We start from the raw sequence: 26,687 nt of genomic DNA, 5'->3' as shown, positions 1-26,687 counted from the left end.
GGAAGTCTTCTAGAGCAAAATGACTAGGGAGCTCACCAAAGTTCAGACCTTACTCACCAGAAGCATTACATGGAGGCACCCTATCTTTTCAGCGCCTCCTACGTTGTCTGGCGCAAGTGCTGAAGGGACAGTTTCCAGGGCTTCAGGTCGTTTCAGAAGGCACCCATCTCCTCTGTGCTGCAAACACCCATTCACAAAATCCGAAGGGAGAACTACAGTCGCCCCTGGCTCCTTAGAAATTGAGTTAGATTGATGTTGAAACACACCCTCCTTCCCTAAGTGTATAATTATTCGTGGGTGGAGAGCCACTGGGGAGGGTAATGGAAGAGGGCGGGGGGTGGGGAGGGGCGGGGGGGGGGGGAGGCAGAGGATGGTTTGGGCCTGACTTCTAAAAATCTTTTTGTTAATCTTCTCTCCTCCCCCTCTCCCATTTTCCTAATCCGGAGGATGATGGAGTTGGAGTCAAGGGAATGATTCCGGAAATGGAGATATGACTCTCAAACCTAGAAATGATCTGGGTGATTTATTTAAAGTTAAATACTCCTCGTCCTGGGAACCCAGCACGATTCTGATTTAAAGGGGACCGTGTTTTCTCCTTTAATCACATAAACAGACAAACAGTTGCCTCCAGAGATTAAAAACCCGGCTCCGGAGCGCGCTTCTTGCTGTCCTCTAAGATACAGACGAAGGTGGGGTGGAAAGCGCTCACAACCTGCGAAAGTGCGAAAGCCTGGACACCTGGCGGCCAGTTCCCTACTGGCCAGAACTGTTGCCCGCCATCCCTCACCATTCGTGACTCTGCAAGACACAGGGACTCAGACATGTGTGTGGGAGTGCGTGCGAGGGAGGGAGGCAGGCGAGAGGACGTGGCTCTCCACATGTGCAACCTTGCAGCTCCCTGCATCCATTCATATGCATGCAGTGGTTGAATGTTTGATCAAAGCTGCACTAGTTATAATGATCAGTTGTTATTTTGTTGTTGTTGTTGTTGTTGTTTTTTAATGGGGCACACCTTAAAATAGTGCTCATGAATTGAAAGTGTGAAAAGGGTCTGAGTGGAGTCCTTATGTCTCTAACCCTTTCTCCCCTTTCCTCCCCCATTTCTACTCCCCACCAAAAAAAAAAAAAAAAAGCAAAGCAAAGCTTGCAGCAGATTGTAGAAGGATTTGAGTCTGCAGCCAGAGAGAAGGGGATTAGGGCCAGAGCGGTGCAAGTTAAATTGTGCTGCATATAAAAAATGGGCGGATTGGTCTCCAGATCCAGAGGCTGGTACCACCTTCCTTTCTAAAATAAAATCTCTCTGGCATGAAGTCACCGCCTATTTCACATCCGGTTTGCCCTGGGACGTATTACTACTGTCTTGGTAAAGAGAAATCTTTTGTTGTATAGCTGCAGATCGGATACCGGGAAGCAAATTTGGGTGTGAGATCTTCAGCAGAGGAGCACGCAGAGTCCATGATGGCTCAGACCGAGTGAGCGAGGGGAGAGCGAGGCCGCCCCCGGCTCCGGCGCGCCCGCCCCGCGCCCCGCGCCCCGCGCCCCGCGCCCCGCGCTGCTCCCGGCTCTCCGCGGTCCGCGCTCGCTCGCACACTTTTCCCGGGTCTTGAGCGATCCTGTGCCCAGAGGGGGCCCGAGGTAAGTGCGGCTGCGGACCGCTGCACACACAGCTTGAACGTGGCTTTTCCCAGCCGGAGAGATGGGAAGGCTAGAGGGGAAAAAAGGGGGAAGAGGGAACAGGACAAGAGCCTGACCCCACAGCAGGTAGAAACAACGAATGTTTTTCTTTCAGGGTGAAAACCGCAGCGATATAGAAGCGTTATCCCCCCCCCCCTATCTCTTCCATTATTTCCCCCTTTCTTAGGCAGATATGAATTTATTCCGCGGGGTGGGTGGTGACATGTTGTTTTGATTTTTTTTTTTTTTTTCCAAGAGGGAGCTGGGATGAGCTGGGGAGGGGCTTTGGGGGGCATCGTCTAAAGTTAAGATGCTGGGACGGAAGCCCCGTCTCTGTTCCCTTCGAGGGAAGGCGCTCTCACATTCTGGCTGCAGAAATGCCTCTTTTCTCATTTCCAGTGGACGCTGCTAAAATGCCCTCTGGTGTAGGGGTCTCTCTGATTCTGAACGTGAAAAACTCAACTTCTCATTTGATATGGGTGGCATGGGATACGGGTGTTTGGAGGGTGTGTGTCTGATGGGGGAAGGTTGAAGGTGGAAGAGGGTAAGGAGGCAGCTTAGCATTTCTTTTAAACTATTAGGTTTGTATTTGCAAGAAACTTTCTTACTCAACAACTCAAGTGCCATGATAGGTTTGTTTTCCTCTTTAAAATGCCAGAGGAGGACAAAAAGCTTTAGTACCTTGCCTCAGGGAATTTGTTTTATTCCATTTACCCCTCAAGAATCACCCCCTCTTTTTTTTTTTTTTTATAAAGACCGATACTTATTAATAGGGTAAGAGAAGTTGTTTTTCCTTCATAACAGATGCTGAAGATTAATGCAAGGGTGAATTCTAACTGTGCGATTTAGATGCAATCTTTTAACATACTGATATTTGTCTGATATCTCTTGTCATTCATGCCAAAACCAGTGACTAAATTAAGTAAAAACTATGAAGCTCACAGCTCTTATCTCTAGATCTAGACCATTTCACTCTAAACACATTAATTATGTTTCATTGCTTACATGTCTGTCTGTAATGGTTTTTACTGATATAAATGATCCCCAGGAGTGTGGAAAGCATTTGTGTAGATGTACTTAAAGGCATACCACATTAAACCATAGAGTGGATAATGAAAAACATGCTTTAAAAGACATGCAATCCATTAATCACTGTACTAAGGAGTATAGATTCAGAAAAGTCCTAATAAATAAATACCTTCGGCATTTCTCATGCTATGATTGCCATTAATCATAGCACATTTAAAAAGTGTTGCCATATCTTCTCCGTAGCCAGGTAGTGCACCGATCTTTAAAAATTGTTCCCACAAATAGATGATAATTTTGTGAAATTCTCTAAGCTTTCCATACTCTTCCTTTCCTTCCTCATCCCACTATCAAGTCTAAAATTTGACAATCAGATGGTGATTGATTGCACTTTACCTAAGAGGGAAAAAAGATTCCCGTATTCATGCAAAGCAAAGCACTCCAGCTTCCATCTGTCTGAGATGAAACATCTTCCTTCTAGCAGCAACCTGGCAGAATTTAAGAGGGCTTAAAAGACATGTGTGGGCATGTTTGCATGCGTTTACGTGAGTGTGGCTTGTGTGTATGAGAGAGATCAGCACATGGCTTGACTATAAAGTGTGTCCTTTAGCCCCACAGAAGCATTAATGAGCACGTTTAACAAAGCAATCACAGAGAATATAAGCACGACTTCGGCATTCAACAGTGTGTTTCCTATGCCTTTTTTTTTTTTTTAAGATAAATACAGTTGCTTCTGAAATCAAGGAAAATCCAGAATTCAAAAATGAATTTAGTCATCGAAGCATATTGACCTACCCCATCTCAGCTCCAAAACACGTTCACCCCATTATAGACACCGGCTTAAAAATTTCAATGCACAGTTCAGGCATGGAAACTCCAGTCAGAAAGGTCAAGATTTTCAGATGATAAACAAGAAGAGTGTAATTCAAACTATATTGGAAATATACAACCTAGAGGAAAAAAACTCACGGGTTTTTTGTTGCGCAATACTGTCACCTGAAAGCATTTCAACTTGTATTCTTTTACAGGAGAAATTAAGATACTGATATATTGCTGAATGGAGAAATGGAAGGGAAAGTGGAGAATGGATGGTCCAGGTTTCCATTGCTTCCAATGAGGTGTCATATCCCAGTGAGGTCATTTCCTGACTTCAAAGCATTCATCCGAACTGCCTCAGTCAGCCCTAGTGGTTATAACCTGATGTTTCTTGCAAGAGACATTGATCTCTACTTGTTCTACTTTTCAGCTGCACAAGCCCGCGATGAAGAAAAGTCTGGGTCTCTCTGACTATCTTTGGGCCTGGACCCTCCTTCTGAGCACATTGATTGGAAGAAGGTGGGGGCACTTTATTTTAAATCTGCATGAGAATTTCTGTAACTTTTCATTTATTCTTTCAGGGGGAAGAAAATTGTCTTTGGATGAATTCATGACTAAGGGAATTCAAAAAACTTAACAGCAATAAAATCCCAACTAAGAATAAAGAAGAGCAGTATGAAAAAAATAGCCGTCTTATTTGCATGATGATTAGAATACACTTAGCACGCTTTTGTTAAAGGAATATATTAATTCAACATTTAAGTCTTAAATTGAACTTTTCACTGTTCAGTTGTAACTGAACAAAATATGTGGTTTCCTAATTCATAGAGAAAGTTACCCCAATTAATGTCTGCGTACTGTGAGTTGATTTTCCAGCAAGAACATTTCTAGGCAACTGTAAAGATCATAGAGTAGCTTGTGACTGCGTAAAAGTGGAAAGTTTAAAATAATACTTATAGTCTGAAAGTCCTAAGTCTCTATAAACGCGTGTGCACATTGTGTTTTGAAACCATTATTTGTATAATCAATAGAGGTAGAATATACTGAAGAAATACTTAAGAACATTACATAAAATCAAACTTCTCTATTTAAGTGTGACTACTGTGGAGAGAAGTTATGAGAAAAATTTAATAAAATGCTTAAGCATATTAAAAAATGTGCTAATGGTCAAATCAAACATATAAACATATTATAGTAAAAATGGTATAAATAACCAAATATTTCAGATTCTTTTTTATCTGCTCTTATGCTTCTTGCATGATCTACTCCTATGGCCCTTAAGAAAGTCTTAGACATTATAAAAACTAAGGTTCTTCAAAATGTAATGGAAAGTGAACTCTTAACAAGTTAAGGTGGAAAGAAAGAATAGTCTAGAAAGAAATGAACTTAGGAGGATTTATTTTAATTGAGAAGTTGTCTTTTTAGTTTTTGCTATTGGGTGTGGTAAATAATGACTACCAGATGAAGAGGGGACTCACTATTGCCAGGTACTCTTAATCTGAGGAGTTAAATGTTCTCCATTGCTTTTGAAAAATTATATGAAGTGTTACTATTGTAATGACCTGTAGATGGAGTTAGTGCACAGTGTTTTATTATATAGTGGTTCATATGGAATCAAAATCAGGTACTGTAACTGACATTTCTTTTCAAATTATATATTCAGTTTAGGAAACCTTACACTGGCATAAGTGTTTAAGAGCAATAAACAACCTTGATCTTTATCCCGGGGTTATTCTCTGACAGTTACAACTGGACATAATAAATTAGAAGTGGAGATGAAGAATAACCTCATTAGAAAATCACAGGAAATAAAGATTACTATTCCAGTTGGGATAGCAGAACTAGTTTTCTGGGAGGGAGGGAGGGAAAAGTCTCTTTTGGCATTTATATTCCAATGCATGCAATTGGTGGAAATGACATTTAGAAGCTAAAAACAGGGATGAAAGCTTTTCCTGAATTTGGTATAAGCTTAAACACACGGAAAATGCAGGAAAAGGTAATTAGTAACTACATATTCTAAAAATCGTATCCACAATCGAATTGTGCTCTGTCACTCACCCCATCTCATCTTTACCCCTTCTTATTTTACTGCTTTCTTCCTTAGACTACTTGATCAGGCCGTCCTCACAACTTAAAGTGTACTAGCATTTCTTTTCCACCTTTATCAAGATGACCTTCCAATATCCTTGAAAGATGCAGGCATGGCAGTTTGTTTTGTGACTAGTTTTTATAAATAATTGCATTCAGACAACTATTTTTACTTTATTAGTATTGCTAATGAAACATCCTGGAAGACACAGAGCTCAGTGAAAATTTGATTTCAAAAACTAGTGAGATGTTTAGTTTTCCCAAAGGAGAGTAAGCTCTCAATCGGTATGGTATTAATGTCGAACTTAGGAGAATAGAAAATTGTTTCATAGAAGTGTATTTCATATGCTTAATATCATAAAGAGCTTTTAGTTATAATAACTTTAATTATTAAATGAAATTTTATCAGAAATATGGCCATTAAATTTTGCCAAGATAAAATTTAAAAATGGTGTTTGTTTTTGCAATGATACTTTCATTATATTTCTTGTTCCTGGCAAATAAGTGAATCCTGGTTTCAGATGTTATTATTTTTTTACATTGATCAGTAATATAAACACAAATGACTGAAGCCAAAAGCATATTAAGTAGAGAGTATAAAAGTGATATTTTTGTGGCGTTTCTTAGTTTACACTCTGTATTCATTTCTTTTTTATTCAAGGTCGGAGTTATCATTGAAATATATCAGTGAGTGTGATCCACTTAGAGATTAAAAAAACTCTTCTCTCAAAGGATTTTAGAAGTGTCATCCTAATCATTACATAAAATATGATTCAACGACCATAAATGATAATGTGATTGATTTAAGAAATATGCAATATTTGAACTGTGGTCACTATGTGGTTAAAACTCAAAGAATAGTAATGGTAAGGGTTAAAACTATACTTGCAAGTAGGAGGATTTAAGTAGACACAATTTACTCCATTATAGAAGAATAGAATTAAAGTCTTACTAAAAGTTGAAGAAAACGGCCTTGTAGTTCCAGCTCTGCTCACAAATTGCTATGTTTTCTTAAACAAAATACTAATCCTACACTACAATTTAGTAAACCATAAATTAAGAATACTGGAACATCTCTTTTTCAAGGTATCTTTTATTTCAAAGATAGGAATGACGAAAATTTGATTAATTAAAGGCTTGAATAGACACATTGTAAAAATCGGTTCATAAACCTTAAGGGGAATGGAAATTACACACTGATTTGAAACTATAATTATCCTAAGAAAAAAGTTTTAACTATTTTTCTCATCTAAACATCCTGAAAAAATATCAAAAGGGCAAATACATATAAAGTAGATGAAGGAAGAGTACATTGGTAGGTAAAAGCATGATGCTACATGTTAAATGAAAGCAAAACTATTAATTTGATAGCTCATAAACCCCTTTTTTTTTCTATTTGGGAAGAAGTTTACCAGGCTTTTTTTCCCTAGCATGCATTAACATTCTTGCTTGCTCAGAGGAAACATGCATTATAGCATTGTATACATGCTGAGATTTATACACATAAGGAGACAGAACTCATTTCCTGTAATTTTCCTTCCATAGTTAGAAATATTAGAATAGTTTATCACTTATGAGAACAAATAGGAGAAAATGGTAAAAATTAAAATATGACTTTTTTTTTTACTTTATCAGAAGGAATTTTCAAATTAAGATTCAATAGAAAAGAAAGTAGGAAAATCTAGGGAAGGCTTTATTTGGAAAATGATTTTAATAGAAATTTATAATTTAGATTATCACCTGCCATTATATTTTCTTTAGCTATGGACAACCCTCATTACAAGATGAACTTAAAGACAATACCACTGTCTTCACCAGGATTTTGGACCGACTCCTAGATGGTTATGACAATCGTCTAAGACCAGGATTGGGAGGTGAGTCGCATTATTGTGTTTTTATTTTAGAGAACAGTATCAAATCTTTACTAATGAAGCCTTGTTTTCCTTCTAAATGGTTAAGTAATAAGAATGGCAGCATGTAGTTTAAGGAACCAATCCTATTTTTAATAGATTGACCAATGTTAATTCAACTTATTATGGTATTTCTGTGCACATACCTACATGAAGTAAAAGGCAGATATAAACTTCTCATAATTACATTAAAAATGTTACATTTACTTGGCAGTCATAATGTTTTCTGTGCCATGATTTGGTTATCCAGAGAAAAAATGAAGTTAATATTTTTCCTTCCAGCCCAAAGACTACATCTACTTCATTTGGCATTGCTATGTTTGCATTGAATTCAAACAGATTATCTCTGAGCCGAATGTTCTAAACATTTATTTTAATGTTTAGAATATTACATATTGATGCACTATTTTGCATTAAATTAGCACCAACTCTGGGATAAAAGGTGAATGAGATATATGGTAATTTTTTTTAACAATGAACTTGAACTTAAACCCTAATTTTCTGTAGTAAAAATATATTTTTCTTTGTATACCAATTAATTAGTTACACTATGGGTTTCTACTTAGGAAGAAAAAAGCACTTACTAATACAGTATTTATAACAGTGAGAATAAATAGTGCTAGACATTACTCACTTATTTGAATAAAGTTTGAATAAGATAATCAACTGATCTTATTTAGTTAAACAGAGATTAATGAAGCCAAAACAGAATATTGATTTCAGACTAAAACAAGGGAAGCAAGGAAATAAATTATTGTTTAAAGTCTCACAGGAAACCAAGGTGAGAATCTATGATTCCCAGCTACAGCTAATGATGCATCTTCTCTGAAGCATTTGTTAGAAACTAAACTAAATAACTAAATAGCAATATTTAAATTGCAATTAAATTGCAAAATTAAGAAAGTCATCTCTTCTTCAATAGCAAATAAATACAAAAAATAAGAAGCTTAAGAAACAAGATTTTGTTTTTAAAACTGAATAGTAGCATGGATTTAGTCTTTTTTTGAAAAATATTTTGGGTAGTGTAATCACATGACGTGGATCATGGGTCTATTTTTTTTTTTTCCGTGGGTCTGTTTTGAGGCTGCCAAACACCATTAGCGTCTCAGAGGTTTAAGAGGAACTGCTTTGTCAAAGACACAACTCAAATATATGTCAGAGGCCTTACCAGGTGTCCTTTCTTGTCAATTTCAAACATTCATTCTTGGACATACTATACAAATTCCTTTGGGTTTGAATTCCACCTAGTGTTCCTTCACTACATTCTAAGAAAAAAAAAAAATCTTAAGAAACAGAATGTATTGGTCATAAAATGGAGTGCATAATTATGTATGTGATATATTGCAATAACGTTTGTGTACATCTAAACTTCTAAATTGGCTTAAGAAAAATTATTCTTAATTCATAGAATTCGAAATAAATTGCAAGACTGCAAGTAAGGAAGGAATGTACAAAAAGAAGAAACAAGATAGTGATACAACTTTTTAAAAGTGAGACTTTCTAAAGTACTAATGGGCAATGCATTTAATTATTTTACATAGAGCTCTTTAAGCTCTATGCATAATTTTCATTTTGTTAAAGAATTTTAAACACACACACTCACACATGCACACACCTTTAATGATCAGCTATATGGTTGTATTGTTGTTTGGAGTATAAGTATTGGGTTTGACTGGTCCTTTACATTTACTTATATGTAATAATTCTTAAATACATATGTATGTTGACTTTTTAATCAAATATAGTGTAAACAGGAAGTATTTTACCTCCTTCTCATATACACACCTGGGTCCTGGAGAGCCACAGAACTTGAGGATATATAATTAGACTAAAAAGGAGTTGAAAGGCTAATTTTCAAGAATTGAGATAATGCTAGATCTGTTAACAGAATCAACATTGATTCAAACTGCAACATTACTATTTTGGTAGAATCTACTTTTCATATCTATTTAATCCCCCTAAGTAAGAGAAATAGGCATGTATCTAAAGAACAGAAATAGTAGTTGGCCAAATTTAGTCAGAGTGTATTCTTTTTAATTGAAATGGATATAGTGTGCTGTGATAATCAAGAATTCAAGTACTCAAGAAAATTTAAAAGAGTGGATGTGCTTTAATCTTTACTAAAGATGACTTTTCTGATATTCATGATTCCTGGAAACTGATTTTGAGGATATGATAGACAAAATAAATTAAAAAGTAGCTCAGGGATCCCTGGGTGGCGCAGCGGTCTGGCGCCTGCCTTTGGCCCAGGGCGCGATCCTGGAGACCCCGGATCGAATCCCACGTCGGGCTCCTGGTGCATGGAGCCTGCTTCTCCCTCTGCCTGTGTCTCTGCCTCTCTCTCTCCCTGTGTGACTATCATAAATAAATAAAAATTAAAAAAAAAAAGTAGCTCAAATATTTACGTCTGTTACTATTTTATGTGTCATCCTGGAATATGCTATGATTAAATCCGATAAATTTGAGAGTTCTGAGGAAGTTTTAATACTAACTTAATTTCGGTTAATTTTTTTGGAATGTATCTTTTAGCCCTAAAGGGCTAGCATGTGTTTATTACATGTATCTCCAGAGTCATCAATATTTTTACAAGCATTTTGAGAACATCTCTCCATCTTTAAAAAACTATACCTTAAAATATTAGTTTTTAGATATTTTCAAAAACACAGTCAGCTACAGAATTAGAAAAATATTACCACCATGCTTTCCAGATGTATAAACTGAAATTATTGAATAAATATCTCTCTGTAATTATTTCATTTCATTTCTTTACTATAGATTTCTGCTAAGTATGACATACATTTTAGTAGATCTCCATGGCAGAAATGCACCTTTGTTTTGTTGTTGTTACATGATCCATTTGTGTTTTTATCCATCCATTTTCTTTTTTTTTTTATTTTAAAGATTTTATTTATTTATTCATGAGAGACAGAGAGAGAGGCAGAGACACAGGCAGATGGACAAGCAGGCTCCATGCAGGGAGCCTGGCGTGGAACTCAATCCTGGGTCTTCAGGATCAGGCCCTGGGCTGAAGGCGGCGCTAAACCGCTGAGCCACCCAGGCTGCCCCCACCCATTTTCATAGATGAAAAGCCCATGTAGAGCAAACACTTGAAAGATTATCATTAGTTTATAAGAGGAAAAAGGTTCTTCTTAGTAGCTTCATAACCACTGATATAATCTTCTCTTGCAAGAGAAATGGGCTCACTCTCTTCTCTATTATGACAAATGTCTAATTTTATAAAAACAGTAACATTCTGAAGAATGCAGGGATATTTTATTCTGAATGTTCTCAGAAGGTATAGAAATGTGATAAACCGAGACAAATGGAAGAGACTATGTGCAAATTCATCATGACCTGTTTTTCAGAAAAACGCACTGCCACCTGAAGATATAGCAATACTCTTTGGAGATACACACCCTTGGTACAATAACTTAAGAAACAACATATATAACTTGGTTCATCTGGATGATAGAAACCAGTTTGCAGATATTGTTACACTATTTAAAAAGTGTACCTAACTTTTCAGAGCCTAGAGAGCAATCCTGAGAAGATAAAAATGAAAAGATAACATAAATTCGGGGAAGAGATTTTTTTCCTTTTTTTTTTTTTTTTTCTTTTTTGAGATAGAAAAGATACGAAGGAATACAATGTGTGGAATTCTAATGATGTAATGTACTCTATTCAGGAACGAAAGAGAACAATGATTTGGCCATGTTCGTATTTTAAATACAAAGGTAATGAAGAAACCTTTAAATAGACTTGAATTGAAATAATCAGTGGCCAGAAAATACAAAACAAAATCATCAGAAATATTGTGGAATTCATTCTCATTTAAATTTTTTTTTTTTTTTTTTTTTTTTTTTTTTAGAGCAAGGTATAGAGCCCTCTTCTTCCTTGCAACCAGGTACTAAAGAATGTTTTCAGAAGGCTCGGCTCTTTTTTTTTTTTTTTTTTTTTTTTTTTTAAAAGGCTCGGCTCTTGTTTAAAACCTGGCCAGTACAGAAGAATAAAGTGGTTGGGGGATGGAAAAAGGTAAAAGCCAGAAAGAATGGCAGGATAGGAAAGAAAAAGTTAGAGAAGAAAGATGAGCAAAAGGGGAGCAGTGAAAATAAGGAGAGGGAAGTGAGAGGGATAGAAAAAGTGAAGGAGAGCAACACACAGAAAACGGTGAAGGGGCGGGATCTGTGGTCTAAAGATGAGTAGGCTCAGGTGTCTGTTCTTGATTAATCAGGATTCCTCTTCTCATTTTAAATCAGGACCAAACCAAGCACATTCTGAGACAATTCGTTTTCTGAAGGTTTCTGCATATTGACTGTGATTAAAATATACTAAAGAAGCCTAAATTTTCTCCAACTTACTGAAAAGTTAAATGATACAGCTCCTGAACTGCAACCATTGAGGTCAAATTTTGGCCACCATCAAACTGATAGCCCCTGCACTCTAGGTGGGCAAAAAAAGCAACCCGTAAACACAGATTCCAAACTTAATTCTGAAGGGAGATTTCAGGTTTTTAAGGATAAGTAATGCCCTTCCAGTGACATTCCTTTTTCTTAGCCTTATATACAGGCTACATTTTATTGATAATATGACGAAATCCCAGGGTAAGTCGGATTGATGTGTACAGTTTATTGTCTGGAACATACCATCAGGCTGAGGGCTTGCCATTCCTCCTGTTCACAGGCTTCTTCTTAAGCATCTTGCTTACAAAAGACATTTTCTTCTATAAACAATTTTATTTCACTCCTTGGAAAACTGATTACAGTAAAGCCATTCTTAAATGGAAACCAAATAGGATAGTGCCAAAGAAATGAGATCTTGGTTGAACCACATTTTCAGGGGACTACAGAACTTTTTACTCTCTCCCTCCCTGCTAATGGTACTTTCTGGAAATATTATTATAATTTCTAAATGTTGCCTTAGACTTAATCTCAATAAGTAATAGATAGGATGATGAATGCTTCTCAAAGATTTTATCATCAAACCATAGAGATGAAGATGGTAAAGGAGAGTGAATGCATACTCATCATGTGACAAACCCAGGTGGATGGGAGGAGAAGTAGACAAGTAAATGAGTAGATAGGAATGTAGGTAGATAATGGACTTTGTTTATCCCTAATATATCTTTAATAGATATTTAGGTATGATTTTTTTCCTATAAGTTATATAGATTTAAGGTTTTTATTTGTTTGTGTCATATTTTACTTAAATGCACATATCAGGTGAATATTTGTAACTGGAGTATAATGGTGGTTTTCTCTCAAGGTATTTTAGCACTAACATAAAATGTTAACCAACAGTTTATACTTCAAAGCAAACTTTCTCCTTATCTTCCTGATTTTCCCAATTTTGGACTTTTTAAACTATATAACACTTTTTAGACCTCCCTTAGGCCAATTATTGCAAGAGATCTCAGCTTTAAGTTGTAAACATCTCCAGCTAAGCAAGGTGACTGGGTTGGATATGCATGAGACTGGCTAAGTGGTGTTGACTCCTTTGAGAGTTAGCTTGGGATTTTTGATTATGGGTTTTGTTTGTTTTTTTTAACGTCAAAATAAGTAAAGGTAGAAAACTGAGTGCTCTGGAAAAAAAGCAGATTAACTTTTGTAAAATTTTTTGTAACTTTGTAAAGTTTAGGTGACTAGGAAATAGAGTAAACAGTATCTTTTAATTATTTTTCAAAATAAAACTTTGTTCTATCTCAAGATTATAAAGTATTCGATATTCATGTAATTTTAAAAATTTTTATTAATTCATAATTAATTTATTTTTATTGTTTTATTATTTTTATTTGTATCCTGGGTGATGTTAAGATCAGAGGCAACCATTTTATTCATGTTCAACTGATTTGAACACACACATTTGATATTTCTATTAAACAGCTAGAATATTAAAAATTCAGAGGATAAGATATTGAGAGGACAATGTGATGGCTTTGAATAGAATAAAAAGATTCTAAATTACTAACAATGTCCAAAATTTTAAAAGGTTAGGTTCATCCAATATTTTTTGTTGGTGGGTGGTGGTGGTGTTATATTTACTTTACCAGATCATGGCTTTTAATATTAGCTTTTGAAATTTGTCTCGAGAATCCTTCTTTCTGAATTTGCTGTAACCTTATCTGGTGCTTTTGATACAAGGTGTGGAACATATACTCAGACTTTGGCATCATGTAATCCATTTCCACAGAAATATTATACTTAGACATTCCATAGTTCAGCTGGACTTTGGGAAAAAGCAGTTACCAAAGACCCAAGAGGAATTGTTAAAATAAACAGAGAACACCTTTTAATGTTTACTGGCTGAGATCTCCAGTCAGCCCCTGAAGCCAGCTTGCCTAATGAATCCAACCCAGATACCCAGAGGAATGTCGTAGCATGTTTAGAAACTTTCTACTCTCATTTTTTCCTGTTCTATATAAATCATCTACTGATCAGTGCCAAGAAGTTCCTGAAGTAAAATGTAGCCACAGAGACTATGCTCAAGTTATAAAGACCAAATTATCAGTAAACACTGCAGTTTATTTTCTGTGCAGTTACTTTTGAACTTTTTATAGTTTCCATTTCCCATCTTAAAAAAAAAAAAAGATCTTATTTATTTGAATGAGAGAGAGAGAAAGAGAGCACAAGTAGGCAGAGTGGTAGGCAGTGGGAGAGGGAGAATCAGGCTCCTGGCTGAGCAGGGAGCCCAATGTGGGGCTCAATCCCAGCACCCTGGGATCATGACCTGAGCAAAAGGAAGACACTTAACTGACTGAACCACCCAGGTGCCCCTCATTTCTTGTCCTGATTCTAGAACCAATGTAGAATATTTTTTAAAATGTTTTCTGTAGATGATTTTTGTTGTTGTTTTCCAGATAGAATCTGAACTCCTTACTTGAAAAATAATGTTGTCGTGTTTCTGAGATGAGAAACTCTACCATTTTGGAAAACTTAGGAGAAACACAATTCTAAGTCGATGCCATATTCCTCCTAAGATTGCTATAGTATTAGTCTCATGTAACTAAAATGCTATAATGGAAACAGGAAGTATGATGCCTCAAAGCTATTACAGGTTATACAGTTTTGATCAAGACTTACATAGACCACATTCCTCTAACACAGCCATTATATTCTTTTCTACAGGGTCCCCCTCCCAATAAAAAACTGGCTATAATATAAAGAGGGACGGATGGAAATTCTCAATGGAAATGAGATTAATCTCTGCCACAGTAAAATTTACCTTTTTTTTTTTTTTTTCCTGGTAGATGCTTTTATCATTTGAGTACTTGGAATCTGAAAACACAAAAGAATCAGTGATTGATTAGATATCTCAAAAAGTGGGTTTTTACCCCATATCCAGATTTAGTAGCTGAACACTACCACAATTAAGTTGCTTTACATATCAGCTAGGGCAAATTGCCAACTACTTTAAAGAATTTGGGGAATGTAAGTGAAGGACAGGGAGCAAAAAATGTTGCCCCAGGCAGATTGGCAGGGAGCGGAAACATTGTCCAATTCAGAAGTACACACTGATGGTTATGTAGGGAACCCAGAACATTTTCAATTTCCAAGCAGGACCATTTCCAAGTGAGGTTTTAAGATATACTTTATTATGATGACTAATGTTAGTCCGCTTAGTCTCTATATAGTGACTGCCTCTGTGAATTAATAGATACAAAGTAACTTAAAGGAGGCAATAAACCTCCTTTCTAAATTATAAATCCACAGAACAGGGCCTAGTGAATATCACTCTGAGTTCCTCAGTAGACAGCAATTCCAGTGAAGAAATGGTCAATACCATATTAAATAAATTGTTGTGATAGGCATTCCTAATAAAACACCACTTATAATTCTTCACTGTTGATTCCCTCTTCCATTTTTTTTATTACACTCTTATAATGCATTATTCACACAGCATCAGCTATCATCTTAAACTGCAAGTAACATCATTTCACTTCATTACCCAGAGGTTTCTTATTGCATTAGAATAAAGGTCAACTGCTTAGTGAAATGCACAAAGTTCTTTAGGTGTGGCCCCACTTGCATCCAGAGTGTCATCTTGTACCATGATTATCAGCATCACCAGACCCCAGATACATTATTGGACTTTCCATTCCTTTATTTTTAAAAGATTTTATTTATTTGAGAGAGAGAGAGAGAGGAGAGAGAGGAGAGAGAGGAGAGAGAGGAGAGAGAGAGAGAGAGAGAGAGAGAGAACATGCACAAGTGGGCAGAGGAGCAGAAGGAGAGGAAGAAACAGACTCTTGGCTCAGCAGGGAGCCTGATGCAGGGCTCCATCTGAGGACCCTGGAATCATGACCTGGGCCAGAGGCAGATGCTTCACTGACTGAGCCACCCAGGCGCCCCTGGACTTTCCATTTCTTAAACATCACACATTTGTTCTTACCTCAGATCTTGTTCTTTCCTCTCCTCTTTTAAATTTTTTTTTAAATTTTTATTTATTTATGATAGTCACACACAGAGAGAGAGGCAGACATAGGTAGAGGGAGAAGCAGGCTCCATGCACCGGGAGCCCGACGTGGGATTCGATCCCGGGTCTCTAGGATCGTGCCCTGGGCCAAAGGCAGGCGCCAAACCGCTGCGCCACCCAGGGATCCCTCCTCTCCTCTTTTAATTATCTTTCCCTTTGAGGTCATCCCTGAATTTTTCTCATTGAGGTCTCAGTCAGAAAAAAGACATTTTTCCAGAGCATTTATAGTGACCTGAAATTCATTAGTATAATTTGTGTATGTGTTGTAAATGACTATATATGTAATTATATCTGTCTTTCCTATCATTTACCAATCTGTTTCTAATTTATCATCTTTCTATTTATCTATCCTATTCATGTTTCTATTCTATCTAAAATAACTTTCCCTAAGACTATAAGATGTGCTACAGAATAAGAACATTTGCACTTTTGTTCACCAGTGTGTTACTATTACTTAAAACAGTGCCTGTCTGGCACATAAAAAACACTCAATAATTAACATTTGTTGGTTAAATTAATATACCCAACAAATATATCTCAAAGTATTTTCGGCATCAAACCTTATTCCACCCTTACTCCAGTGTGATGTTGTCACTCTATGGGTATTATTTCTTCACTAAAAAGGCAAGAAAACAGGCTCAGGAAGATTAAAGGATTGTACCTAAAATCACACAGCTTGTTTTCTAGGAGAATCAGAGTTAAAATCTGAGTGTTTAGACTTTTAATCCAATATGCTTACTACTTACTATACTGTACTGCTTTTCTCATTTCTGCCTCAAGCACTAATCATCTTTTTGAATTATCACTTCAAAACATCTGTTATTTCAATACTTATCAGCAGGATATCAACATTGTAAGAAATCTCTGATAAAAACAGATTTACTACTGTCTAGCAGCTATAGAGTATATAATATAGTATGTATACATATACATTTGTGTGTATATATAGAAAACATAAATATATATAAATCATATAAAGCACATAAAGCATCTATATATGTATATAAAGTATATATTTGAAGGATATGCTTCTTTAAAGATTGATTTTAATTGGTTTATTTATCATCAAAAATTTTATTTACATTGATGTACTATTTTAAGATATCCCAAATCTTTATAACAATAATCATCACCATCATTATAATCTCACTTTACACAACTATTCCATGTTTATCCCTCTGGTACTCAAACATGTATATAAATTTATACAAATTTTAAAGACCGTTGATTTTTTTACAATGGACAGGGAAGGATTATTGTGAAGAAAATACTTTAAAAATTACTTTCCAATTAATTTTCCCTTTGAACATTTCCTCCAACTGAGTTATTTTATTGATTTCCATTTTCAGACAATTTCCTAGTTACAGAAAGAGTTCATTCATGTTTAACTTTGGCTAGCTATAAAATCATTCCAGCTGAACTTCATTAAAAGTTCCTGACTCATGTTGTGTGCTCTTAAACAGAATATTTTGACATAAAAGTATCTTCACCTTTCATGTGACCCATAGAAAGGCCTTGAGTACTTTCTAGATATTTCTAATAACACCCTAATGTCCAGTGCTAGAGCACATGATTTAGATTTTAATGTTCTAATGTTCCTTAAATAACAAATAAGTTCCTAAAATTTGTATATGTATCCATAAACTTTTCTCCTTCATGAGGTTATGGGAATTTCAAATTAGAAAGGAGGGGGGAAAAGATGACTAAACTTTCCCAGAATTGTAAAAAGAAGATTCCTGAAGAATTCTCCTAGATATCAGCCAAAGTACATAGGTATGAGCACATCTTCTGCTTAAGCCTGGTCCTGGATCTAAAGAGGCCTTGATTTCAAATCATCATTTCTTTGCTGAAAGAGCAAGTTAACCATGTCACTTTTTACAATTTGACTAAAATACATTCATAACAGTACTCTGTCTTGAACCTTTGCATTCTGAGTTATAAATCTTCTGTCTAAAGCAGGATGACTTCACGTATCACTAAGGAAATTGCTGGTGAGCTGTAGTGAAAGACATGCTTTTGGCCAAAGGAACCTATTTCTTGTCACTGAAATTGTACTCAACTGAATGAGAATGTGGTTTGAGAATTATTTGAATAGAAAAAAATAAAAGAAGGAAAGGAATACATCAAGATATTAGCGGTGGATTTATGTGAATGATGGTATTCAACAGGGTTTAATTTTTTTTTCTTTTTTTTTTTTTTTTGGAAATTTCCAAACATACTATGAAGTTAAAACAATTTTTTAATAAACATATATTACATTAATCTTATAATTACAATAAGCTGTTGTAATATTTTAGAGTGGCATTCCCAGGTAAGTTTGGGAAATTCAGGGGTAAACAGGGTTGATTACATTTATTTAAAATATGTTTTCTTAGAGACATTGGCATGCTAATTTTCATGATGAATCTTCCAAAGGCATACATAATAAGCAGAGTTTTTCAGCAATGGAAACTGGCCACTCACAAATAGCTGATGACAAATCAAAGAAAACTGTTTGGATATGTGGCAAGGAAAATATATTAGAGAGAAAAATACAGAAAGTGTTACTCCCTTTCTTTAATTTTCTTATCCCAAGTTCCAGATGTTTTCCTAAATCTCATTGCACTGCACTCCTTCCTCTTCTTGGTACCATGGCCCACCTCTTCCATTCAGTAGTTGAGTGGTCCCTTCAGTGCTCTTGCACCCTTGTATCCCCCACACCAGGCGATCTTTAGTTTAGGGACTTGGAAATTTTGCCACCTTAACCTTAGAGGAGAAACAGGGTGAACAGAGAACAAAAATCAGAAACTCTTTAAGGACATCTTGTATGATTAGAGTGCATGATGAGAAGGTCATCTGAAGGACTCAGGTGAGGTCCTTGGGATATTACAATGGTGACTTTTGGGAACTATTAGAGGGAGATACCTAGTAGAAAATAAGATGAAGCACTTGGAGATGATGAACTGGTACGGTAAATATACTTAGGGGCAAGGACAGATAAAGGATTCAAGAAATAGATTTTTAAAGTGTGATTACAGCCATTTGTGTGAACTGCTTTGCATTTATGCCTAATCTTTCTATATAGCACACTAACAATTATGTGTGGCAATAAATGTATATGAACTTAAGCATGTTTTACATTCTATTTTATTGGTACAGTCATCTTTATAAATAGGCTTTTTAGTCTTTATAATTTGTTAGTTATATAGCATCATCATTTACTAACAATCTTAAAACAGCAGAGGGAAATAGCCCATAAATTTGGAAAGTGGGTATCTCACTTCTTTGAGCACTTTATCATGCTAGAAAAACAGATTGGTTGTTCCTAAAACATCTGGAAAGCCAATTTTTGTAAAGCTAGCTACCTTGGTGAATTACCTTGAAGGGCAGATGTTATGTCCTCCCCACACTCAAGAAATAGAAAATGGTGATAAAAGAGTTCAGGAAAGCTGTCCCACACTGCCAAGACTTACAAGTGTGCAGACAAGAACTTATACATATCTCCCAAATGAACATGCACTTAATAGAAGATCCCTGAACAAAAATAAAAATGATAGAATAATTCTAGTTCTGTAGATGTCACTCAGATCTATAGGATATTCACCATAAGTCTGCCATAGTTATAATCTGCAGAGAATCAAACTTCAACCTTGGAAACAAGATTAGGTGAGTCAATGACTTCGAAAAGTGAATAAAATAACAGGAGGATCCAACTCTTTCAAGACTTATGTAGAAAGAAAATATAGATATTAATTCTCTCTGAACACATAATTTAGGGTGCTTTTAATTGCAATAAATTAATCTATATTATTGCAATAATTAATCTATATTATTTCTTATTAATCTATATTTATTTCTTAATAATAAGAAATAAAATTATTTCCAATAAGGAGCATACTTGGGACACTAGAAATTAGGATGGAAATATGCCCAATTCTCTATTATGTGATGTGTTTCTTCTTCTTCTTTTTTCATGGCAATAATCGCATATTTTATCATATCAAAGAAAGTCCAAGTGTGATGGCTCCTTTGCTTGAACTAGAAAGGAAAATACTGAAAGAGAAAGGACAAAAATAAGCTCAATTAATAAAAGAAATTCTAGCTTTTTGAAATAGATGGCATGCATTTTCTTTTTATTATTGTTTTAATTGAAAGTCCCGTCATTCTAATAAAATGTGAACTCTAGATTAAGTCTTAAGAAATAACAGATTTGTGTAACTAAGAAGAATTAGTCAAGTAAAGAATACATATGGAAAGAGAGTTCAGGAGAGAGGGAGAGAGAGAAATGTATGTACTGGGAAAATGACTCCCAAAGGGGAGAGGATGGGGATCGCCAGAAGAGGCCAATTGTTACTCCAGCTGAGACATTGCTGATGGCTCCTTTCAAGCTATACAGTTGCTGTAGAATATTAACACTGACTTTGGAAGGAAGTGAGTTTTAAAAACACAGCTCTATTTTCTTTGTCTTAAGCTATATCCTCCATTTTGAAGTTTTTAAAGAGTAAATCCCAGGTAATTATGTCAAGGGGCTCATTTAAGAATTGTTGGAGCCAAAGAAATTGTTGAAAGAACGAAAGAAAAAAAGAAAGAAAGAAAAAAGGAGGAAGGAAGGAAAAAAAGAAAAGAAAGGGAAAATAAGCCAAAAAATGGTATATTGGTTATTGAATGGATTATCTCTACCACCAAATTCTATTAACATTTGTGTTACACATTATATATAGTGTATAACATGACCTTCTTGAGAGAAATTCATACCGAAGGTGTTAACTGTTTATAAGTGAATTCCCGAGAGATAAAATTCTTCATTTTCAAAAGAATTTATTATTGCATATATTACATCACCTTTTTAATGTCCTACCTCAGAGATATAAATGTCCCGATAAATAAAATGAATTGCTTAAGACACTGGACCGTTATTTCTCAGAGCTACAGTTTAAAATTACAGGGCCATCTTTTTTATTCTCACTTCTAAGCAGATTGTGTCCTTTTATGAGAGCAACATTTTTCTCTCTTTTTTTTTGGGGGGGGGGGATGACTGAATTTCCTTGAAAATGTCTGTGTTGAGTTGTCACCCAACTACAAGGAATATGTTCCATTGGTTGATATATATGCCTCAGAGACTAATAAAATAAAATCACATTGAACTTGAAATGGAATCTATTAAATGAACTCTTTCTGTGCCCTAATATATTTATTCTTGTCCTCAAAATTGAAAGTCTTTATATAGGTTGTCAGATTTTTCTCAGGGAGTAATTTGGATAATTCGGTTATGATTTAGTGCCAGAAAGCAATCATTTACCAAACATACCCTTGAGTCCTTAAAGAGTTAATAAAGCTTGTTTCAGTATACTATATACTTCCCAAGAGTATCCTAAATACCTGGAGGATCTGGTGAGCTCTGTAAGAATATTTAAGCTTAAATCACACTCATATGCTAACATTTTTTTATTACAATGTGAAATGGCTTGGTATCATTTAGGAAAGTGTGTTCATTCTTGAAGAATTCATTAAGCAGCAGCTGACTTCTCCATAAAGTCTGCCTCCCAAAGTGACATATTTGGGCTCCATTCTCCATTGAAAAATATTAACTGTGAAATTTCATGTGTAAGCAGTAAATTATCAGGACTACACAGTGGACCAATTTTAGAAATAGCTAATCAAAGCCAATAAATTTCCCATTTGGGTGTGAGTATGTGGTGTGAGATCTAATAAGGGCTGTTGATAGACATTCACTGTCCCAATTTCCTGCTTCATCAGAGCGTGTAACTGAAGTGAAGACTGACATCTTCGTCACCAGTTTCGGACCTGTTTCAGACCATGATATGGTAAGTGACACTGCATTTTTGGTTTTCTTGGTGTGTTTTCTCATTTTAACTTTTGAAAGAAAAATACAGACCCAGTATTTAGAGAGTAAGTTGAAATAGCATGGCAATATCTTTGTATCTTTCTGTGTGTATACTATGTAATATATACCAATATTAATATTTATATAATAGAAAATACCCACTTGCTTTCCAGACCAAACCTATTTATGATATCAACCACTGCAATCATCTTTTTTTCCATCTCTGAAATGATTGTTTTGCCTTGATTTATGTTCTGTAAGCCAAATAGTTGATTTGCCTTACATTTTTATTTAGGAGGCCATGTTGATTCAAAGATGTTAGGTCTCTAGATAGCCAGCACTTTTTATAGAATAGCCATGAGCATCATGATTTCTGAATTATTCTTGGCTAAACAGGGGAAGTGAGTATAAAAGATGAATGAATACTTGACCAGAACTAGACAGAGAAATGGTTAAAATAAAACACACTGGTGGGAAATGTTCAACTTCATTCCAAAAGACATTCATTAAATTATTACCAAGAATGAAAATAAAATTAATACATACCTATTCTTTCTTTTCCTAGTCCAATAAATTAACATGAATTTCTCTTCTATCTGATTGGAATTGGTAAAAGAGTAGAGCTCTGAAGATATTATATAATATTTGTGAACTCATAACAGCCAAGCTCCTATATAATCAGAAAATCATAGAAGCCATGAAGACACATCATTATGAAATATTTCAAAGATATATTTATTGAATATTATTTTTGAAAGGTCTTTTTGTTGACACCATCTTTACATTAAAGTCCTCTGACATCATAATAGTTCAAGTGATTGACAATAAAAATTACAGAAAATATCAATTTGGACCAACATTGCCAAAGTGCGGAAATTCACAAGTGTACCCACTTCAGCAGAGTAAAAGCTCTGCCAAATTCTGAAATAAGGAAACCTGTTTAACTGCATTTAATCTAGTGTTTTCCAATCATATTTGTGCAAAACCTTTTATGTGATACCTATTGACATTCTGTAGAGCTAGTACTCTGTGAGTCAAACACTGGGAAATACTGGCTGAGGATGATTAGATATTTTAAATCTTAACACAAGTTATGAAATGTACCGACTATGCAAATTAGAGTCAGCAGAGCATAAGAGAGTGGTAGGTAAGAATACAGATTTTTGAACCAGAACGCTGCCTGGGTTGATAATCCCAGCTTTTGAGCTCATAAGGGTGTATTGTTGGGGAAGTTCCTTAATATCCCTTTGCCTCAGTTTCTTCATGTGTAAGATGGGAATGATGATAATACCCATGAGGTTATCACAAGTATTAAATGAATTCATACATGAAAATCATTTAAAAGTTCTTAGCATATAGGAAGATTCAATGAATGTTAACCATTATCATTATGCAAGAAATAGATATAAAAATTAGCCATAATTATGAATGTATTCCTTTGGCAATTTATTACAGCAGTTGATCTGTAGAACCCTTTCTTGAAATATTGTGTTATACATTATTTTTTGCTAAACTGATCACTCTCTGAGGACCTCTTGTGATTCTCCCATGTTGACACTCCATCTTACAAAATTATTCTCTCACACTACTTTTCTAATTAAGAACATTTAATAGATCCCAGTCAGATTTAAGTTCAAATTTAAACTCTTCTCCCTGTATTCCATACAGTCCCCAGATGATGTTACCACTCATCCTTACTTGTTCCTAATACTATTTATTTACTTTAGTCATTTGCTTAAGTACTGCTTTCTGTGAGGCCATACCACTTGGGGGTGAGCTGAAATTGTCTAGGATCCAGGCTGGCTGAATTCACATCTCAACACTACCAATAACATGACCTTGGGCAAATCACTTAAATGTAAGGATCAAAGTCTCTAAAACGGGTATAATATTGTAATAGGCTCTCCTTGTAAGATAGGAATTCTAAATGAGCTATGTAAATTAGGTGTCTCTAGATAGTGCTCAATAAATACTTTTTGCCTCCGAACCTCTGTCTCATGCTGTGTAATATTCATGGAAAATTCCCTCTATTTCCCACCCATCTAAATCCTACATTTCCACAAAGGCCCAAATCAAGACCCAAAAGCTTAATGAAAACATTTTTTTTTATTAATCCAATAACAGATTAAGTTTTCCTTTCTGCATTCTAGTCACATTTAATGATTGTAAAATAACAACTCAGCTTTTGGCCTGATTGATAACACAACCTTGTAAACTTATTTCTCTTATATAAATGTCTTATTTTCCTAAAGTGGTGCCAAAAAATGTAAAGACACACTTGTTTCACATCCCTCACAGTATCAGTGCATTGCTGGCTTACAGGAAGTATTGAATTACCACTTATTTAGTGATAGGTTTAGGAGTCGATATTGTCTTTAAAAACAGAAAGTCATATGGGACTCAATAAATAATACCCTCTTTCTTGAGTTCCAAACCTTTTGAGAAATAAGACAGTAGAGTAAGGCATTTGGAAAGTAAGAATATCATTTTTATTACTACTAATAATGGTACTGCAGAAAGTGGTTTGTATCTGCAGACAAGTGAGTTTCCAGAGAGTAAACATCAGATCAGATTAACCCACCCAGTCAACAGGCCTCCCTCTGTTAGGGCAGGGCCTGTCCATATAAAACTTCTAGCATGGAGAGACAGCAGAATTTGTGTCTTTTGTGCAGCAGGAAGAGGCTGAGATAGGCAAGACTGGTTTCTGCTTCCAAATTTACCCATCAAATGAAATTATTCTTCCCTCCTCCCCTCCCTAAATAGAGGAGTATGAGGGGTTGGAGAGCATTCAGAAGTTTTGCACTGGTGAAGCTCTCTTCTCATCAATGGAAACATCGAGAGGGGATGAAGCATTACAGACATCACACACTGATAATGGTATTCCTCCTCATTATTATTATTATCATAATTTAAAATGAATATTCTCTATCTCTGGCATCCTTCATAATGCCTCACAAAGAGTAGATGCTCAATAGGAGTTGTTACAGGGCAGCACTCAAATAAAGGCATATTTTCTCTGGAAAATATTTGGCATACCTTTGAGTTATAGGTTTAGATTGTCATTTAAGGAACCACTGATTTTTTTTTTTTTTTGGTCTTGGACTAAAGGTGTATGTTAGGGTTTTTGATACACCACTAACCCTATTGTTATTGTGAATTATTTTTCATAAATGGCTTTTGATCAAATATCAGATAGGAAGAAGGAACAATACTCCCTATTGCTTAAAACTCTTGAATGAAATAATACTTGAATTGTTCTGTCAGAGAACCAAATTAGCCAGGTTTACAACTGACATGCCAAGTGGCTAGCATAAATTACACCTGGCCAATTCATTTGAGAAGATTACTCCTTTAAACCACATTGTGGGAGAATTATGCATACAGGGCAGTATGATTTGGAGTCTATCAAAATTAGAAGGCCAATGACAAAGCTGTTTTTCAAGACAAGAAAATATTTGTCATTTTTAAAGTGAGAACTAATAGAATATCTAATACAGATAACCATAAGAATGCTTCCAATATGTCAAGCACCATGCTAAGAGGTTTATAGATCATATTTCATCTAGTGCTCGTACTATGCATTTTACCTCGGCATTATTATCTTCCGCATTTTCCAGAGGAGGAAAGTGACCTAGCTAGGTAGCAACTTGAACTCAGGCTGTGTGTCCCTAGAGGTTCCATAGCTCCCAAGGCATCTGACTTCATCTGGAATAGAAAACAAAATTAGGACAACTCTTTAACTTTATTCTAAAAGCCATTAATTGGCAATCAAACAGCACATTCCCAGGGCACTAGGTTCTGACACAAATATCCAGGCAGCACAGTCACAGAGCCATGTTCTCCATGGTGCTTAAAATGTATAAAGTCAAAGCACACACAGATGGTAATAGATGGTGCAAGTGGGAACACTTCAATACAATATTTGCTTAGGAACATAATGGATGTTTTGTCCCAGTATTCAGAGTAAGACTCACATTCTCCAGCAACCTACTCTATTGAACAGGGTAACACGGAGAAACTTCTCACTAGAATGGTAGGGGCTGGAACGCTGAACCTTGAACAGTTTCTTCACTTCTGAACTTTATTCAGACAGTCTTCTGTAGAGACTTTTCTTTTTGCCTCTGATTTTGCTTTGCTTGGTTATGACCACCTCACTTTCCTGAGGTTTCCTATGCTGCTACTGTCCAAAGAACACATTTCTCATTCCCACCTACATCGAAATCTGATATAAATTGGTGTTGATAAAAAAAAAAAAAATGGGAGACAACTTCTAATGTTTACTGAGAACTGCCTATGTTTCAGACATTCTTGCAAGCTTTTCACTTGCATTGTTAACTCATTTCTCACAATAGAGAGATATGCAGTACAGATGAAATCAGTACTGCATGATCCCTGCTTTATAGATTGGAAACTGGAATTTAGAAAGATAAGAAAATGACCTAAAGTCACACATTTGGCAGACAGACAAAGTTAGCAGTTAGCAGGTTGAGAACTTATATCCCTAACCATTATGCTCCAGCTCTGCTATCCTCCTTCTTATTCCAGCTTTCTGTAGAAGCAGTTCTGGCCTATCTGGTCTAGTGAACTAGGACCCCGAGGGTGAGGTCATGCTGAGAGCCGCCTGCTGCTACCATGGCAGTGTTGCAGGGGCTGTTCTAATAAAATGGGAGACCAAATATTTACACTCTTGGTTAGACAGGATCTGATCATTATCAAGTGTTTTTATTTCAGTTTTCATTTCCACTTCTAGCTGAAGGGAACATGGATACGAAAGCTTATCCAGTTACTTTTGCAGTGTGTGTGTGCATGCTTGTGTGGCCAGTACAATATTTGAAGGGAGAATATCATAAGTGAATTTGGGGATTTCAATGTCTGCCATT

General features: G+C 35.6%; 1 protein-coding gene across 1 annotated transcript in view; it reads left to right on the top strand.

The window, feature by feature from the left end:
* The first annotated feature begins 1,180 nt into the window (after positions 1–1,180).
* GABRA1 (gamma-aminobutyric acid type A receptor subunit alpha1) overlaps positions 1,181–26,687 on the top strand; it is a 58,264-nt gene continuing 32,757 nt past the window's right edge. Inside the window, exons 1-4 of the mRNA XM_077895625.1 lie at positions 1,181–1,635; positions 3,947–4,035; positions 7,366–7,478; positions 21,720–21,787. Of these exons, the coding sequence (XP_077751751.1) occupies positions 3,962–4,035; positions 7,366–7,478; positions 21,720–21,787 (255 nt within the window). The 5' untranslated portion in view covers positions 1,181–1,635; positions 3,947–3,961. The remainder of the gene's footprint in view (positions 1,636–3,946; positions 4,036–7,365; positions 7,479–21,719; positions 21,788–26,687) is intronic.

The sequence above is a fragment of the Canis aureus genome, chromosome 4 (assembly GCF_053574225.1).
Source record: "Canis aureus isolate CA01 chromosome 4, VMU_Caureus_v.1.0, whole genome shotgun sequence".
In the NCBI taxonomy this organism is placed as follows: domain Eukaryota; kingdom Metazoa; phylum Chordata; class Mammalia; order Carnivora; family Canidae; genus Canis; species Canis aureus.
Note: the sequence above shows the minus strand (reverse complement) of the source record. Positions and strands in the feature narration are given on the sequence as shown.